The sequence below is a fragment of the Mauremys mutica genome, chromosome 14 (genome assembly GCF_020497125.1).
Source record: "Mauremys mutica isolate MM-2020 ecotype Southern chromosome 14, ASM2049712v1, whole genome shotgun sequence".
Taxonomy (NCBI): Eukaryota; Metazoa; Chordata; order Testudines; family Geoemydidae; genus Mauremys; species Mauremys mutica.
The window spans coordinates 7970267-7989442 of NC_059085.1; the positions used below are offsets into that span (position 1 = coordinate 7970267).

Here is a 19176-nt window from a genome sequence, read left to right on the forward strand (position 1 = left end):
GACACACTCAAGTTAGAAATTAGGCACAATTTTTTAGCATTGAGGGTGGTTAACTGTTGGAACAAACTTCCAAGGGAGATAGTCGATTCTCCATCTCTCGATGTCTCAGATACAAATTGATGGCCGTGTGGAAGATCTGCTTTAGCCAAACCTAAGTTATTGGGCTCAATATGGGCTAGTTTGGTGAAATGTAATGGTCTGTGATATACAGGAGGCCAGACCAGATGATCCAGTGGTCCCTCCTGGCCTTAAAACTCTAGGAATCAGAACAACACAAGCAGGGACTTTATGCCAACATTGTACACTAGTTCTGATTCCCACTGTATGCATTTTGTGAATTCCTGAGGATAGAGTTTTGGTCTGTGTCTACTCTCTTGTGTCTTCTTAGTTCCATATACCTTAACATTGGGACTAATTTGCCACTGCATTATACTAGTTTTACTCATAATTCCATGGAAGCCAATGGAATTATACTAGCAGGTCACACTGCTATGATGCAGGGGAGAATGTGCCCCATGGTAAATTTTCTGAGGTTCTAAGAGAACAGGCTGGGAATTCCTCAATATCTCAGGGCTCTTGAAAGGAAACGTAAAACCATTGTTTATAAAGCATGTAGATGACACAAATATTGCTTGGGGGATCATTAATGATAATTAGTGATGAGCAATCTGTGTCACTTGGTAAACTGGACACAGCCAAACATATGTTTTAATATGGCCAAACACAAGGTCAGACAGGTAGGAACAAAGGTAGGTCACACTTGCAGGTTGGAAGACTTTGTCCTGGAACGCAGTGACTCTGAAAAGGATTTAAGGGTCATGGCTGGTGGAAACCAACTGTACGTGAACTCCCAGTGCGATGCTTTAGGAGGGCTAATGCAATTCTTTGATGTATAAAGAGAGAAATATCAAGTAGGAGGATTATATTAATCCTGTAAGAAACCTTTAGTGAGACCTTTACTGGAAAACTGTGAAATTCTGGCTTCATTTAAGTATATGGCAAAACTACTACTGACTTCAGTGGAGCCAGGATTTCACACACAGTATCCAGTTCTAGTGTCCACATTTTAAAAGGGATGTTGAAAAATTGGAAAGGGCTTAGAAGAAGCAAGAGATTGATTCAAATACTGGAAATGAGAGACTTACGGAGCTCAGTCTATTTAGCTTATGAAAAAGATTAGGAGGCTACTTGATTGTAAATTCCTAAACGGGAAGAAAAATAGTAGAGACCCCTTGTTAATCAAGCAGAAACCAATGGCTGGAAGTTGAAGCGAGACAAATTCAACTTGGAAATAGACACTAATTTTGAACAAGTGTAATTAACCACTGGAACAGCTTCCCAAGGAATGTGTTGGATTGTCCAGCACTTGAAGTCTTTAAATCAAGATCAGGTGTCTTTCTAAAACATACGCTCTTGAGATGATGAATGAATTACAGTGTGAAATTCTCTAGCTTGCATTATACAGAAGGAGAAGCTGCATGGTCCCAGTAGTCTCTTTCTCAGTACCCATCTTACTTGTAGTACCTCTGTGCAGCATACGACTTCAAAGGGGTTTTATGTCCTTAATATGAAGAGAGGAAAAATTCTCTTTTCTTTACGTTTTTGAAGCCCTATGTGATTTATTTAGATTGTATGTATCTTTATGTACAGGTGGCCTTTACAAAATGAACCTCATGCAATTGTGCATGTAAATTCAGGTGCCCCAAGCTTACATTCTGACACAAATCAGGTATCTTCCTGTGCACCTGGCCAGTTCTGTGCCAGTTGGAAATATGCATGCACAAATACCTGATTTATGCACATAAGTTAGGTGCTTGCAAAGCTATTGCATAATTTATCTGGAAAAATAAACAGTTGGGTTTGCCTTTTTTGTCCTTAGTCTGTCCCCAGTGATCTGAGCAATGATACGAGTTTCGCAGAAAGTCAAAGTCCCAAAAGGACTGAGAAAGCATCACATATTGCTGTTGTCCTACAGCAGCTCCTGGAGCTGGTAGATCGTTACTGGGATGGAGCTGGGTCCCTCCTCCTCAACAAGAATTTTCTTGGTAAGTTATGTCATTTGAATTTGAATGAATAGTCTAAGTCTGTTTTTGTCTCTACTGTACCGATCCTCCCAGGCAACCTGCAATTCTGTGGCTTAAACATCAGACTGCTTTCTCCCAATTGGCATTTGTGGATGGGAAGTTATTCTAACTCTTCGTCACTTGGATTTCACTTGGTGCAATTTCTGGCTCAAAGGGTAACTTTTCCTGCAGTCCCTTCCTGTTACAAAGTGGTAGCTCCCCATTCTGGTTAATTCTCTTAAGATATGATGATTTTTCATATATTGCTGAGCAGTAAGTAATGTTTTCTGTGACTCTGAGGCGTGGTTTTCCTTACAATTGCTGCATAGCGTATGCAGTGCAGGTGCAGTGCATAGTAGAAATGCAAGTCAAGAAAAGCTGCAATAAATCTAGGGCTAGATTCACAAAAGGAGCTAACGACCACTGTAGGCACCTAAATCCCAGCATCAGGATCCATGGGGATTCACAAAACTGCTGCTCAACTGCCCCCAAACCCTGTGGGCTCCTAAAATAATCACTCAGCACCTATATTTTTGCAGTAAGAGTTCCCCAGGTGCCTACGTTTCTACCTCTGTGCACTCGCACTGCAGCCACATGCCAGACATCTGGAAGCCTAACCCCAGTATGATGCATGAGCTGGGGGAAGAGAGGGGTTCTTCTACCTAACTCGGTTGCAGAGCCTGATCTGGTGAGTGTGCTCAGTCCTCACCTACCAGACTGGGCTCTGCGACGGGGTGCACTCCCCACACTGGTTCTGAGAGGGCTGAATTAGGCCAGACAGGCCCAATCAGCCAACTAAGCAGCAAAAGAGGGTGATATAGGCTGAGTGGAGAGCCTTGATTAGAGGGAAGCTCACCTGAGTAGAGGGGGGCTGGGCTAGCGTGAACCCAGGAAGCTGGCAGCAGCAAAGGCTGCTGAGAGGAAGTTTGCAATCACCCACTGTTTAGTAGAGAACCCAGCGAAAGAGTAGGACCCTGGGGGCCTGGCCCAGCCCGGCGGGAAGGCTGTACCCTGAAGAGAGCAGCGTGGGAAAAAGCCTGTGGGGCACAGGATAGGGAGCAGCCCAGGGAGTAAGCAGCAAGGCTGCGGACTGAACAGACCTTGGCTGTGAGTTGCAGGGTCCCTGGGCTGGAACCCAGTGTAGAGGGCAGGCCTGGGTTTCCCTACCTGCCACGGGGGAAGTGGCATCATGGGTTAGTGAAAGGGAAGACTGCTGGTGAGAAGGGACTTCGATACACACCCCAGAAGGAGAAACTGCACGGGGACCTGGCCAAAGGGCCGAGTCACGGAGAAGCAGCAGCAGCTCCTGGAGTGAGAGAAAGGTTGGAGACCAAGAGAGATAGCATGCAGCTGCAGTGAGGGATCTTGGCCACACAGAGCCAGGCCTGCTGACAGAAATTCTGGGCCCCAGGCCCAGGGCCAGAGCCGTCTCTAGGGGGGCAGGGCCCAGGGCAGAAGTGACGAATCCGTCACTTCCAGGACTGCCTGCGCTGGCCCATGAAGCCCCACAAAGTGTGGGGCCCCCAAAGCACGGGGCCCAGAGAGGTTGGGCCTAGGAGCCCTGTGGCCTGCCTGGGCGATTTAAAAGGGCCCGGGGCTGGCAGCAGCGGACGGGAGCCCCCAGACCCTTTTAAATTGCCCGGGCCCCTGGGCAATTGTCCCCTTTGCCCCCCCGTTGGCAGGCCAGGAGGAGGTGCCATCTTGCAGTGAGTAGAGTGCCCCGTCACAGGCTCCTATAAGTGAACTCACACAAAGCAGCTGGTGGAGAAGGTCCTACCTTAATGTTTAGGGTACTCACACGGGATGTGGGAGAGCCTGGTTCAAGTCCCCCCTCTGCTTAAGAGGGAGCCGGGATTTGAACAGAAATCTGCTACCTCTCATGTGAGCACCCTAACCACAGGGCTGTAGAATACTCCAACAGGGGGACTTCCCTCACTGTGGATAATTTAAAAAATAATCATTGGAGTTATGACAGTGGATCTTAGCTCCTCCACCTCCCCAGAGGGTGCTCTGATCACCAGGCTATAGGGTCATTTTCATGCTCTGTTTCTCTGGCCCAATGATTCTTTCATTATTTATCCAGTGTGGAACAGCTTCAGCATTGTGCCGGAGAGAAAGAGAGAACAAATGAGCATGAGAATAACCCTGTAGTTTGGTGGTTAAAGAACTCATGTGAGAAGTGGGACACCCAGGATTCAGTCCCCCTGCTCCAATGACTTTTTAAATTATGTATCTAGAGTGGAACAGCTTCAACAGGGAACTCCAACCTAGAAAATTCCATGGCGAGGTGAGACTGGAGCTAGGGGGTCTCCCATGTTCCAGAAGAGTACCTTAACCACTAGGCTAAAAGTTATGCAGGAGCATCTGCACCCCAGCTTCTTGCTAGAACTGTGTAAGCACCTAATGCCAAGAGAGGGTTCACACCTGACAATCCCAGGCTGAGGGAGGCACCTCCCTGCAGCCTGGATTTAGGTACCTATCTCTGTGAGGGGCAGAGCTTACCACAGAACCCTTGGCATCTCACACTGGCTATTTTAGACAAGGAGTTGCCTAGTATGCTGGCTTTTGTGAATCCTATTCTCAGGCATCTATGTCTCCCCATTCATTGTATAGGGAATCTGGGTGCTGAACTCAGGCTTTGGGAATCCCAGTGATTTTCCAGGCACCTAAAAATAAGGTGTGACAATGCTCAGAGTCACCTTTCTTAAGCTCCTCTGTGAATCTAATCCTTAGGGACTGTCAGGGTTCCCTCCCCACTCTGAACTCTAGGGTACAGATGTGGGGACCCACATGAAAGACCCCCTAAGCTTATTTCTAGCAGCTTAGGTTAAAACTTTCCCAAGACACAAATTCTTCCTTGTCCTTGGACATTATTGCTGCCAACACCAAGTGAGTTAGACAAAGATTCAGGAAAAGGACCACTTGGAGTTCCTGTTTCCCCAAAATATCCCCCCAAGGCCCTTCAATCCCTTTCCTGGGGAGGCTGGAGGTCAACTAGGTTAACAAGGTGAGCACATACCAGACCCTTGGGTTTTTAGGAGACTAAAAACCAATCAGATTCTTAAAAGCAGAACTTTATTATAAAGAAAAAAGTAAAAGAAGCACCTCTGTAAAATCAGGATGGAAGGTAATTTTGCAGGGTAATGAGATTTAAAACACAGAGGATTCCCCTCTAGGCAAAACCTTAAAGTTACAAAACACAGGAATAAACCTCCCTCTTAGCATAGGGACAATTCACAAGCTAAAACAAAAGATAACCTAACGCATTTCCTTGCTATTATTTACAATTTGTAATCTTAGATGCTTATTTCAGATATGGCTTTAGGAGATGTATTTTTCCTGCCCTGGTTCCTCTCTGACCTGAAGAGAACAACGAAAGAGACAAAACAAAAACCTTCCCCTACAGATTTGAAAGTATCTTCTCCCCTTATTGGTCCTTTTGGTCAGATGCCAACCAGGTTATTTGAGCTTCTTAACCCCGTACAGGTAAAGGAGGGATTTTATGATACCCTTAGCTGTATGTTCATGACAGGGACCAACCAGTATGTCAGAGCCAAACTGTCCAACGTTTTAGAATTCAGGCCTTTTCTTCAGATGTGATACTGTAAAAAGTCCAGGTGTATTGATACTTAGAGCTGGTCAGAAATTTCTCAACTAAGCATTTTTCTATCATAAAATTGCCATTTTGTTAATGTTTGGAGGGAAAATACTTCCAGTTTGTCAAAATGAGACATTGACATTTTCTGAATGAAAAAGTTCCAGGTTTTGGTTCAAAATGATTTTTTGGTTTCAAAACACTATAAACTAAGTACATTTCAAAATTTAAATAAAAACGATGTTCAAACAAAAATGGCTGAAGTCTAAATAAAATGGTTTGAAATTATTGAAACAAACAGGAACTGATTTATTTCTGGGGAAGATTTTCAGTCTGAAAGTATTTGAGATCGACTTTTCATCTTGATTCAAGGCAGGAAAATTTTTCAAAATCTTGAAAGTTTCCCCATATGGAAAAAACCATTTCCCACCTAATGCTATTGATACTGTCACTAAACATGAAACCAATGCTCTATTTTTCAGACTCTGCTTTTCCAACCCATTTGTTTTTCTGTAGCTCCAGCCCAAGATTTGCTTTTGTATCTTATGGCCTCTACCCCTCCACAGAAGGATGTTCACCTACCAGGTGGGGATAGCCCATCAGTCTTAGCTGGAAATGCTTCCAGACTTCAAAGGTCCCAGGTGAAGTATGCTGAGCCATTTGACAGAGCAAACATGGCTTTGGTAGGTGTTTTCCTTCCCTTCCCATGCCTGTGTCATATGGAAACAAGGGGATGAACTTTTCAATAAGGAAAACTTCCTTGTAACATAAAAATCCAAAACTGATAATCAGTGCAGCTCATTGCAAAGAGGTGTAAATGACACACAAATTGCCTTTTTGTCTGCATTCAAGTGGGATTTGCATTCCTTGAGTCCCACCGTACCGTAGATGAGACTAGACCTCCTGGGAAGTATCAGTACAGTGGAAGTGTCAGACGTGAGCACATTTTTACTGACAATGCCTTGTGAGAGAAGGATCTATCTTGGATGTGCCTCTGGTGGTTGGAGAGTTATGGTCTTGCATTTGATTTGCAATGTCATGTGTTTGTTAAAGAGACATTGTCAGGGAAAAGATGTATATTAAAAATCATCCCTGATCTAAGTCACTAACACCATTTCAGGGGGCAAATTTTCAGAGGCACAAAAGCAGCTAGGCACTCAGCTCCCCCTAAAAGTCATTAAGCTTTCAGTTCCCATCTGCCTTTCATGCCCGAGAAAATCTTCCTCCAGATTATTAAAAATGAAATAATTAAAAATAATAATTTATCATGTATGCGGTTTGCTTAGTTTTTGCACTTCATGCAGTGTGACCAGTGAAAACAGACTGGTCACTTTTACCTTTGTAGCCAGACAGTTTCATTTTCTGCTTCTTGTGCAGCAGTGCACTAATGACAGTAATAGCCATCACTTTACATATCAGTTTTCATCTTCAGAGCAGTCTACAAACATCAGTCCACACCTCATCCCTTTGAGCAAGTTAACACCCTGTTACAGAAGGAGAAACTGGGGCAGAGAGGTTTTGTGACTGGCCCAAAGCACAGGGTAAATCAGGGGCAGGGCCCATGCTCAGGCTGAGAGACCACACTGTCTTGCAATGCTGCAGCGTTCAGGTTGCAGACACTGCAGGGGAAATGTTTACATCCAAAGTTAAAACCTGTTTTCAATTAAATCCTTTAAACAATGTATAGAAAAATATTTCAGTTTAAATCTGGTTCCTGACAAAACCTTGAACTACCTGCCAGTGTCTCTTAAGTGCCTTTTGTATTGTGTTGGTTTTTAAAGTATTTATTTGGAAATGGCAGAACTTCCCCACACGCTGTTAATGGCTGAGAGCGCCATTTTCCTTTAAGAACGCATTTCAGCCAAGTCTTTAAAAGGTTAGGTGTACTGGCTTTGGGGAAAGAGCACAGCAGCACTGCCCCCATTTGCATTCATCACTGCACAAAGGGCCTGATATAATGACCATCAAAACCAATGGAAAGACTCCTATTGGCTTTGACAACGATGAGTCCTTGTGGCACCTTAGAGACTAACACATTTATTTGGGCATAAGCTTTCGTGGGCTAGAACCCACTTCATCAGATGCGTGGAGTGGAACATACAGTAGGCAGGTATAAATACACAGCACAGGAAAAGATGGGTGTTGTCTTACCATGTGTGGGGTCAGTGCTAACGAGGCCAATTCAATCATGGTGGATGTGGCCCATTCCCAACAGTTGACAAGAAGGTGTGAGTATCAAATGGAAAATTACTTTTCATGTGCTGTATATTTATATTTGCCTACTGTATGTTCCACTCCAGGCATCTGATGAAGTGGGCTGTAGCCCATGAAAGCTTATGCCCAAATAAATTTGTTAGTCTCTAAGGTGCCACAAGGACTCCTCGTTGTTTTCGCTGATACAGACTAACACCACTCTGAAACCTATTGGCTTTGGTGGACATTGGATCAGACTGTAGGAAAATATTTAATTTCTCTTAACATGTTTTGATTTTTCAACTGTTTTGTTTTGTTTTGTCAAATTCTGGACTGTGTGAAGCAGCAGCAAGCCAAGGGGCAGGAGGAGAGCCATGTGTCATCTTCCCAGTTACAGGAAGTGGACTACACTGCTGCCTCTAATTATTGCTTCAGTGGGACTCACTCACTCACTTACGGTAGGTTCACAAGGCTTGGTTTTGGCTTAATATATGTAATATGATTGTGTCTGAATTATTCTTTTCTCCTTGCCGGTAAGTGCTGTTATTGCAGCTCTGAAGAGTTAGAAGTAAGTCCAGGTGTTTGTTTAGATGCTGCTCAACACTAATACGCTGAAAAATGAAGGATCAGTTTTCAGCCAGAAAGGCTGTAGCATCTAATTAGTGGTGTTGTGATGGTTGTTGGGGTGCCCAGGACTGAGAGTCACTGTTACCCCCCTGCCTCTAGCCTGAGGGAGCCTTGCTTGTGGTAACTGGGTGTTAACTTCCTAACAGCACCAGCCTTTCAGCCACTCATGCATTCTCCCCTGGGCTATGCCAGCCCTGGCTTCATCTTGCAGGTTAACAAGAGGGGCACTCCAGTCCCCGAGTCCTCTTGAAACATTCCCCTCTGATAACCAGCCCCTGCCAGAGGCTACTCACAGAAATCCCAGATCTTCTGCTCCCAAAGGAGTAGGTTACTAATTTTACCTTAAATCACTGCTCCTGTATACCACACAGCACTTGTAATAAAACAAGAAAAAGGTGGAACTCCTTGCCAGAGGATGTTGTGAAGGCCAAGACCATAACAGGGTTCCAAAAAGAACTAGATACATTCATGGAGGACAGGTCCATCAATGGCTATTACCCAGAATGGGCAGGAATGGTGTCCCTAACCTCTGTTTGCCAGAAGCTGGGATTGAGCAATAGGATGGATCACTTGATGATTCCTTGTTCTGTTCATTCCCTCTGGGGCACCTGGCATTGGCCAGTGTCAGAAGAGAGGATACTGGGCTAGATGGACCTTTGGTCTGACCCAGTAGGGCTGTTCTTATGTTCTTTATTTAAGACGGAATAGAGATTCAACTATAAACAAGAGTGTGATAGAAACAAACAAACAAACATAAAACATGAACATGGGGCTACACTTATTTATGAGTTAGGAAAGGCACCTATTAAGTAGGTTCTTCGAGTGATTGCACACGTCCATTCCACTGTAGGTGTTTGTGCACTGGAGTGTGTGCACAGTTGGCAGAGAGTTTTTACCCTTAGCAGTATCTGTTGGGACAGCCTGAGCACCCTCTGCTGTTGCACATCGCGCAGGTATAAAGGGCTGAGCTGCCCCAGGCCCTCTTCAGTTTCTTCCTACCTCCTGTGATGGTTGTTGGAGCGCCCTATCCTTGCTTCTGCAAGTCTCTCTCGATACCTGTATATCAGTGGTTCTTAACCTTTACTGCAGCCTGCACCCCTTTGGTTCTCAAAATATGTTCTCACACCCCTTAAACCTAGATATATTTTTGTTTGTATATTACAGTAATCGTTAAAAAATGTGTAATGTTAATAAATGCACAGGTTTGATGAAACAGAGTAGTTGTATTTACATGCCTGTGCTTAATTTGTGTTTTTGATGATTTACCTTCTAAAAAAATCTGGCATGTCTCACACCCCCCGGGGGTGCGTGCACCCCAGGTTAAGAACCACTGCTGTATATGATACCTGTCTATAGTTCGTTAAAAAAAGAACCCGGGCGTCACGGCCTGGACCCAGCCGCAGCAGCCTGGCCCGGCCCAGCCCTGTCGCGGGGTGCTCCTTCCCAAACCCATCCCCGGGCCAGACCTGTTGCAGCCGAGGCACCCCACCCTGAACCCAGCCCTGGCCGGACCTGCAGGGACCAGGTGCCTATCCTGTGGCTCCAGCCCCAGAGCTGCCGCAGTGGGGAAAGGCACCTCCCCACCCCTCACCCCGGGTGCTGCTGCGGGGAGAGAGAGCTGCAGGGAGTCCTCTCTTCCCGCCATAGTCCTGGAGCACCTTCCTGCACCCCAAACCCCTCATCCACAGCCCCACCCCAGAGTCTGCACCCCCAGCCGGAGCCCTCACACCCCTGCACCCCAACCCTCGGCCCCACCCCCACCACATGAATTGTGTTATGTGCACCGATATGAATGTGATGGGTCACACACCACCTCCATATTGGTGCACATAACAAAATTCATTCAGCACATTGGTGGGAAAAATTGGGTGGGAACATTGATAACGAGTCTTGATAAGTTAAGAGCTTTATATAGATACCTTACATGTTGCCTCTTATGAACAAATACCCTACAAGACATGTGTTCGGTCTAGTGAGTTTCTCAGGTCTGAGGCGAGAGTTGTTTGCAAAGAATGGGAGACCGTTTGCCAAGGGGACTGTCACAGGCATCTAATGTGATTTAGTGCAATCAAATATTACCACTGCACAACTAATGAAGCACTATGCTGATGACCAACTGTGTCACATGTGCCCTTCTGCGGCACATCAGAGGGTTGGGCAACCAGAACAAGATTGCTATAAATGTAGGGATCAGGAAACACATTAGAACAATACCACCAGAGGACAGACTCTGAGAACCCTAGGACCTCCCTAATTCCTGTCAGGACTAAGTGAGGGAATCCCTTTCCACATATCAGATAGCTTTGACCTGTCTCTATCCCACAGAGGATAAGGCACCAGACGGCAGTGGGATTAAGTTTAAACTCATGCTCCCCAACATGAGATCAGTTGCCAGTAATACTGGTAGTAGCCACAACCTCATTTCAGGCAGATTCATAGATGAAGGCCAGAAGGGTCTGATCATCCAATCTGACCTTCTGAAGCAGGCTCTAGAATTTTACCCAGTGATCCCTACTTCTAACCCAACAATTTGTGGTTGAACCACAGCATACATTTTAGAAAAACATGCAGTCTTGACTATGGAGAATTTACTACGTCCCTTGGTACTCTATTCCAATGATTAATTACCTTTGCTGTTAAATTTGTCTTATTTACAATTTGACCTTCACTGACTTCAACTTCCAGCCATTGGATCTTGTTCTGCCTGTCTGCTAGACTACAGAGTCCTCTAATATCAAAGTCTTCTTTTGTAGGTACTTACAACTCATCATTAAATCACCTCTTCTCTTTAATAAGTGAAATAGATTTAACCCCTCTAGCCTCTTGCTGTAAGGCATGTTTTCCAGACTTCAAACCGTTCCTATAGTTCTTCTCTGAGCTGTCTGCACTTTTTCACAATATACAACATCCTTTTAGAACTGGACACACTATCCAGTAACGGCCTTACCAATGTCATATATAGAGGTGATGCCACAACCATAGTCCTGCTAAGTATTTGCCAGTTAATATATCCAAATATTCCGCTAGCCCTTTTTTAAGCACAGTATCACACTTAACCAGCTAAACATAAACTTCATCTATATTGACCCCTAAATTAATTTCAGGGTCACTGCTTTCTAGGATACAGTCACCCATTCTGTGGCCTACATTTTTTGTTCCTAGATGTAGGAGCTTGAACTTGGCCATATTAAAATTCATTTATCAACATTTAACATTCCTAACAACTGGACTTTAAATCTTGTCAAAGTATATCGAGTTCATTTAATAAGATCTATTTTACATGAACCCATGATGAAGGGTATTAATTGTATTTCCACCCTTTAACTCTTTAGTGATAGAGTATTGTCGTCAATTGGCTTGCGTGTTTGTGTGCGCTTTCCGTGTGCTTTCCCAGCTCTGCGCAGATAGCTGGTTCAGCAGCTCTTGCTAGTACTACCCAGCGTGGTTAAGTGCTGGGAGCTGGAATATTGTTGCCTCGGTAGCACTGTTCAGGCTGCTCAGTGGTTCTGACCTTGAAATTCAATGTTAGTTCAGCAGGCTGCGAGATTTGCTAATAACGCTGCACTGTTACTCAAAGACAGACCACAGGCATGGTTCAGTGACACAGGCACTCGGCCAGGTTTATTGACATCAAGACACAGTCGTAGGTCCCTGGCTCAGGGGTTACAGGTATGCTAACACATGAGTGCCCTGTGTCAAGGAACAGCTCTGTCAGCAGCTGGATTTTCTGCTGCCACCTCAGCTGAACAAAGAATCAAGGCAAAGTACCCCAACATTTATAGGCCAAAAAACCCCTAACGTACACAACTTACGCATTTCATGGCATTTGTTACCTCCCTTTGTTCCTGATATCTTGGACAAAACATCCCTATTCATTATGCTGTCAACCTCTCTTATCTTGTACTAGTTTGGGATGCATCTGTACTAGCTGGAATATATTTACAGAAATATCTAGTGCCTAGTATGCTGGCAACAGTTTTGCCAAGTTCATGTACTGGACAGTGAACTTGTAAGCATCTGCTTTACGACAGACTGAGCCCAGAGCTTGCAACGAGCAGGTTATGCTGTGGGGCTCCTATTTGAATGTAGGCAATTCCTTAACAGACAAACCATAAAATGGCCCTAGCAGTTCGCTCCTGAAATAATGCACCTAGAATCTAGATCAAATTACTCATAAAATATGGAAATACAGAACCGACTCCTCCTCGGGAGGGATCATAGATTATTTTTCAGTTTGTTTAAAATAGAATCTAGGAACTGTGGTGAAAATCCCCTTAGAAACATGAATTAGAATAATAAACTAAAATAACAATGGGCTGAGGTTCTACATCACAGCCAGTTGAGTAGAACTATACGGATTTTGGTGAAAATCGGAAAATCAGAAAGGGAAAAAATGGGAGACACACGGAGTCCCTTTCATCTGTGTAGCAGAACCACAGCTTCAAGCACCTCCGTAATTACCTAGAGATCAAAGAACTGGTTGATGACTCCAGTTAACACTTTCCAGGATAACAATACCTCATCTCATCTCTGCCCATCTTCCCAATAGACTTTAACATGTTGATATTTTGAATGACTTATCACCAGACAGAAAGAGGACAAATGGGGAGGGTGGAAGGAAAGAATGGGGAGTGCACACTGAGCCCCTGGCAGAGGGCAGAGTGGGAAACCCTGGGCCAGGGGGATGGAGAGGGAAGCACACAGAACCCTGGCATGGGTGGAAAGAATGTGGGACCCCGGTATGAGGCAAGGGGAGCTGGGGGAAACACGTAGACTCTAGCATGGACGGGAAGAATGGGAGACAGTGGCATGGTGGAGAGGGAAGCATGCGGGACACATGGAGCTTGTGAGCTGGAGTGGCAAGATGCAAGGAGCCCCTGGTTTGTTCCATGAGTTCGGCCTACAGAAGCTACAAAATATGCAACCCTGTTAGTAGGAGTAGTAATTACTAGTAGTTCATTCTACTCGGAGGTTCTGTCATTACTATTAATAATGTTACTTATTTTAAAATGCATTTTCAGGCATACAGCTCTGTATTTTGCTGACCCCAACTCACTGTGATTCTTTTAGATGAGTTGCTACATAAGAACGAGCAGCTGAGTGTCCAAGTAGAGTACTTAACTCTGGAATTAAAACAGCATAAGAAACTGCAGGAGACTGTGCATCTTCTACAGGAGAGTCAGAGGTATGATGAACAGTATGAAGTAGAAGCTCTACACACATGGAGGCCAGGTCTACACTAGGAAATTAGGTCGGTATAAATACGTTGCTCGGGGGTGTGAAAAATCCACCCCCCTGAGCGACTCAGTTAAACTGAGCAACCCACTGGTGTAGACAGCACTATGTAAATGAGAGAAGCCCTCCCGTTGCCATAGCTACCAGCTCTCAGGGAGGTGGAGTACCAATGCTGATAGGAGAAGCCCTCACATCGGCGTCAATATTGTCCTCACTGAAACTACAAGTGCGCTGCTGCAGCACTTTAGGTATAGACCTGCCCAGAGACTTTTTGCAGAAAAAGAGCCTCTGGCCTAATTTTCAAATGTCCTGGTCACACACACAACGCTCATTGAAGTCAGTGAGAACAAAGTATGCTCCGCACCTCTGAAAATCAGGCTGCACATCAGTGCATTGGGGTGGGGGAAATATCAAATATTAAATCAAATTGGGTTTTAGGCTCATCTCCTTTTCTAAAAATGGGATCTACCTAGATTATGGTGACTTGCACTGTGTCACTATATTGTCTCCACTGTATATTTGTAGAAACATGATTGACTTATTCATAGTGTGGGGTGAGCTACTATGATTTTCATTATAAGCCTGGTTTTAAATCAAAAGTAAAATTTCAAGCAGATTGATTTTAGAAACATGAACTTTTAAACAGCGGAGGATTTTTCACAGAGGTTCAGACAAACCTGACAAAGCATTTGATGATCTCACTTACACATTTTCAAAAATGTCTTGGCCTAAAAATCCAAATATGTTTTTATCTCGGTAAAGACTTTGATTAGTTCAGGGGGAAAGTATTTATCTATTCAGAGCAGTTTCCTCATGCATTCTAAAGCCTGCATGGATTTCCAAAATCCTCATGGCCCCAGGCACATTTCACAAGGTCAGCCCAGTATCACTAGTGTCTTTGCACAGCTCACATACGGAAGTAGTGGATTTAATATATTCACAGGTGTGAATCTAGTCCCATGTGTTCTAAGGGTAGTTAATCAATTGTCCATCAGGTCAATAGGTTTCTTATTATCATCTACAGTATAACTCTTTCTACTGATGTGCTTGTAGCGGTCCATAACACATTACTTATGCCTGTAACAGGTTTATAACATCAATCATTTTAGCCCCTTATAAACTATTTATAAATAGAACCTTAAAGTGTGACTGCTAGAATTGGTTTGAAATACAGAAGCATGAACTACATGCTTCATTTTAACTTTCCATTTGCTATGAATTTGAAGATATGGAAATTAGTGTCTCATTTCAGGGAATACATTCCACATCTTAGCAGAGTTCATTCAAATGGATGCATGCTTATGCATCATTTTAACCACCTCTTCGCCATCTCGCCCAGGTCTTTAGTGTCCACAAACAACTTCCTGCTGCAACAGCTGAATAAAGAGCAAAATCCTAGTTCAGTAAAAACAACGCTTGCTTCTGAGAAATTCACCATTCGTGAGAGATCGCCTCCCTTAGAAAGAACTCCTCCTGTATCAGCACATGGCTATAGTCAGTATGGTAATGCAGAGCAATTAAGCAATTCTCCTCTCTAAAGGAAACATGAAGCCACTTCACACATTTAATGTTATATGGATTATGTTATTCCATTTAAGTACAATATGAGATGTCAAACTATATTTAAATGTGTCTAATGTCTACTTTTACTGAAGTGAATTCACTATGTCATTCTAATCTTACCTTGCGTTAGCATCTTAAGCGCCACTTGGTGTTAGCATTATGTTTTTCTGTCTTTGATTTACCAAAAACCCACACAAGGCTCTTTGTAATAAAACTGTAGTGTGCAGTCTTGCCGTCCCAAGGCGGTATGATCTTCGCGGATACTACAGAGAATACAGAGTCACACTTCAGGAAGTATTGGTGATTCAGTAGTGGATTCAGTGTCCTCTGAAATGGTACTGACTCAGTGTCCCGTGCTAGGTGGCTGTGTGGTTGGAGATCCAATATTTTATATAAAGTGTAAAATCAAGGTAATGTCCCATGGCATTTTTTGCAAGAATTTGGAGTTATAAACCCAGTGACCTGGTGACATTTTATTTTGGATGATAATCTGCAGATAATTATTCCCTCTGCAATTTCAGTTTAATACAGAATAATTTCTCTCCCCCTATCCTAAACTGTCCTGTAGTGTTGCTGTTTGCTGCTAACAGCTGTCATGTTCTACTCTAGACATGGTTGCATTTCAGCTATGGGATGGTGAGTCCAGTGTATGTTCACTGCGAAAGATTTAGTGAGTTAAGGTTGCTCGGTGGTATCTTGTGCTCTTCTACAACATCCAGTTCAATAAAAATCAAAGTGCTGAAAACCAGGAAATACAGAATTAAGGTAATTCAGCCTTTAACGCCTGAAAGGTGAACACCAATGCAACCTTATCTCTGTCCCCCTGGAGCTGGCACTAGCCTACAGGAGTTATCTGCATGCATTCTAGCTGCATTCGCTGTGTTAAGTGGAGCTGTATTGAATTCTGGAGGGATTGCTTGGGGCAGCTTAGCAGAACTGTGATTATGATGAGGTGATGTGGGGGGGCAGGAATCTGAGCACCTCTGCGTGATGAAAAGCAATGGGTATGTGTGTACCCTGAGGGATGCAGTTTGCCTCATATCAGCACTCAATTGTGTAGTTGTGCCTGTAGCGATACTGAGGGGTCTTCTTCCCATGGGGATTGTGGGCAGTGAGATGAGAGTGGCTGTTATGGTGGAGAAATAAAAGTGCTGTGTTCGAGGAACCCTGTATGCAAATGTGAAAGGACTGTAAAATGCAATAGAGACAGGGATGTTTTATGGAGTAGGCTCAGTGGCTGAGTGTAGGGCAGGTGCAGGTAATGCACTGAACAGGAACCTCACCTACATGCAAGTTTTGCCTTTGATTCTGTCCTACAGTGGGCATATGCCCTATTGAATGCACATTCTGCACTATCTAGTGTGTAACCCTTCTGCCAGCTGGTACTGGCAGTACCAAAGGCCGGGTTCAATATCTAGGGATTCCTCTTAATTACAAAACAAAACCCATTTGAGCCCCGTGACACCTCCCTCAAGGAGCCCGGAGCCATAAGCCACTGTGTTACCTCTCTGCCTCAGTAAGAGAATTTTGCTGGATCTTAAACCATGCGCCAGCTCCTGCCACACAGCAAACTCTGAGACTCTGCCAGTCTTAACTTTGCCTTGTAAGTAACATTCAGCGAACCCCACTTCCCAAGACCTCTCTGTAGTGGCCAGTCCCTCTCACTGGACACTCACAGAAGTTAAGTCCACTGCCTCCAAAGAGCCAGTACACACACACACACTGGGCCAGTGGTTTTAAAACTGCGGGTCGTGACCCAGAACTGGGTTGCAGATTGTAAGGCATTGGGTCGCGGCGGCTCGGGTCAGCACTGCTGACCGGGCCGGTAAAAGTCCCTGCCCGGCTAAGGCAGGCTACTAGTCCCTACCTCGTCTGACATGGCACTGCAGCGCGGAAGCAGTCAGCAGCAGGTCTGGCTCCTAGGCGGGGGGGCCACGGGGCTCCACATGCTGCCCTTGCCCTGAGCACCAGCTCCGTACTCCCATTGGCCAGGAACCGGCCAATGGGAGCTGTGGGGAGGTGCCTGCAGGCGAGAGCCGTGCACAGCCACTTGCGTGCCTCCGCTTTGGAGCCGGACCTGCTGCTGGCCACTTCCCAGGAAGCCTGCCTTAGCACCCCCGCTGCACCGCTGACTGGGAGCCGCCTGAGATAAGCCCGCACCCCAACCCTGTGCCCCAATCCCCTGCCCCAGCCCTGAGCCCCCCCCCAAACCTGGAGCCCCCTCCTGCACCCCAGCCCAGAGCCCTGACCCCCTCCCACTCCCCAACCCCCTTCCCCAGCCCAGAGCCCCTCCACAACCTGAATCCCTCATTCCTGGCCCCACCCTGCAGCCCTCACCCCCGCACTCCTCCCTTCTTCCCCAGCCCTGAGCCCCTCCCACACCCCAATCCCCTCATTTCCAGAACCTGCATCTCCAGCCCAGAGCCCTGATCCCCTCCCACACCGCAACCCCCTTCCCCAGCCCAGAGCCCCTCCCACAACCTGAATCCCTCATTCCTGGCCCCACCCTGCAGCCTGCACTCCTCCCCTCTGTCCCAGCCCTGAGCCCCCTCCCACACCCCAAACCCCTCATCCCCAGCTCCGTTGAGTCACAGGCATCAACAATTTTCTTCAACTGGGTTGCCACAAAACAAAATTTGAAAACCACTGCACTAGCCTGTTAGCTCCGCTGAGGACATGCTCTTTACCTTAGTAGAACTGCTTGGAGGTAAACTTACTGTTTTAGTATCAGTGTATTAATAAATAGCAGAGAGTTACGTGATACTAAGCAGAGATCATAGAGACCGAAAATAGTTACAAATGTAACAAAATAAAGCAAGCACACTTTCCAGTGTCTAAAATGTAAGGGCAGGTCTACACTGGGGGGGGGATCGATCTAAGATACGCAACTTCAGCTACGTGAATAGCGTAGCTGAAGTCGAAGTACCTTAGATCGAATTACTTACCGTCCTCACGGCATGGGATCGACGTCTGTGGCTCCCCATGTCGACTCCGCTACCACCGTTCGCGTCGGTGGAGTTCCGGAGTCGACAGGAGCGCGTTCGGGGATCGATATATCGCGTCTAGATGAGACGCGATATATCGATCACCGAGAAATCGATTGCTACCCGCCAATCCGGCCGGTGGTGAAGACGTACCCTAACAGATTATAATCCTGGTCTCATGCAATTTCTCACCTACAGTCAGAGGGGCAGAGCTGTTGGCCCCAGGCTGTGGCTACACACAGACACTCAGGGTGTCTGGCTGTGAGAAGCCCAGGTTGGGAGCTACAGCTGTCAAGCACTGTGAGGTACCCCAAGTTGCAGGGCAAGTGGTGACACAGCCCCTCAGTACTCTTGCAGCCTGGAATGTCGTAAGTATCTAGGACCCTTAAACAGAAGGCTCACCACTAGATAGTAACAGCTGCCCTGTCCCCTCTGTTTTTTACTTGGAGAGAGCCCCCTGCCCCCACTGTTAGTGAGTGAGATTACAGTCATGGTGACTGTAGCTAATATGCTTCAATTAGGGCATATTAAGTACAGTTCTGCTGCCCTTTAGTCACCAAAGAGGGATAACAACCTTTCATTACCTCTGCATCCAAGACTTAGTGAATTTTAACCCAAAACAGCCAAAATGTATCACCTTGGCAAGATGTGTGCGGCTGTGCAGATATGGTCAGTTCACGAGGTCATTTCCTCCAGTTCAGCAGTAGACGGAGAGCTCATTGGACTTACCTAGGTCTTAGCAACATTGCTCATAGGGCAGAGTTAAGGTGGCATTGGCAGGTACCTTAACTCTCTATTCCCTGGGTTTCAGAGGTTAAGTTTTGCTGAACTCAGTGTTCTGGAAAGGTAGGAGATACTACTGAGCAACCTTAAACTCTGCAATAACAAAGTTTTTTGTCAGAGAATTTCCTAGTTT

At 45.4% G+C, this 19176-nt stretch overlaps 1 protein-coding gene across 4 annotated transcripts in view; it reads left to right on the plus strand.

Moving 5' to 3' along the window:
- Positions 1 to 17151, plus strand: part of LRRC36 (leucine rich repeat containing 36) — a 42229-nt gene extending 25078 nt beyond the window's left edge. Inside the window, exons 10-14 of one of the 4 annotated variants that reach the window (XM_044987768.1) lie at positions 1880 to 2045; positions 6175 to 6341; positions 8195 to 8309; positions 13549 to 13663; positions 15053 to 17151. In XM_044987768.1, coding sequence (XP_044843703.1) covers positions 1880 to 2045; positions 6175 to 6341; positions 8195 to 8309; positions 13549 to 13663; positions 15053 to 15251 — 762 coding nt within the window. In that variant the 3' untranslated portion in view covers positions 15252 to 17151. The remainder of the gene's footprint in view (positions 1 to 1879; positions 2046 to 6174; positions 6342 to 8194; positions 8310 to 13548; positions 13664 to 15052) is intronic. The other 3 variants (XM_044987769.1, XM_044987770.1, XM_044987771.1) reach the window with 3 other exon arrangements.
- Positions 17152 to 19176: the final 2025 nt, after the last annotated feature.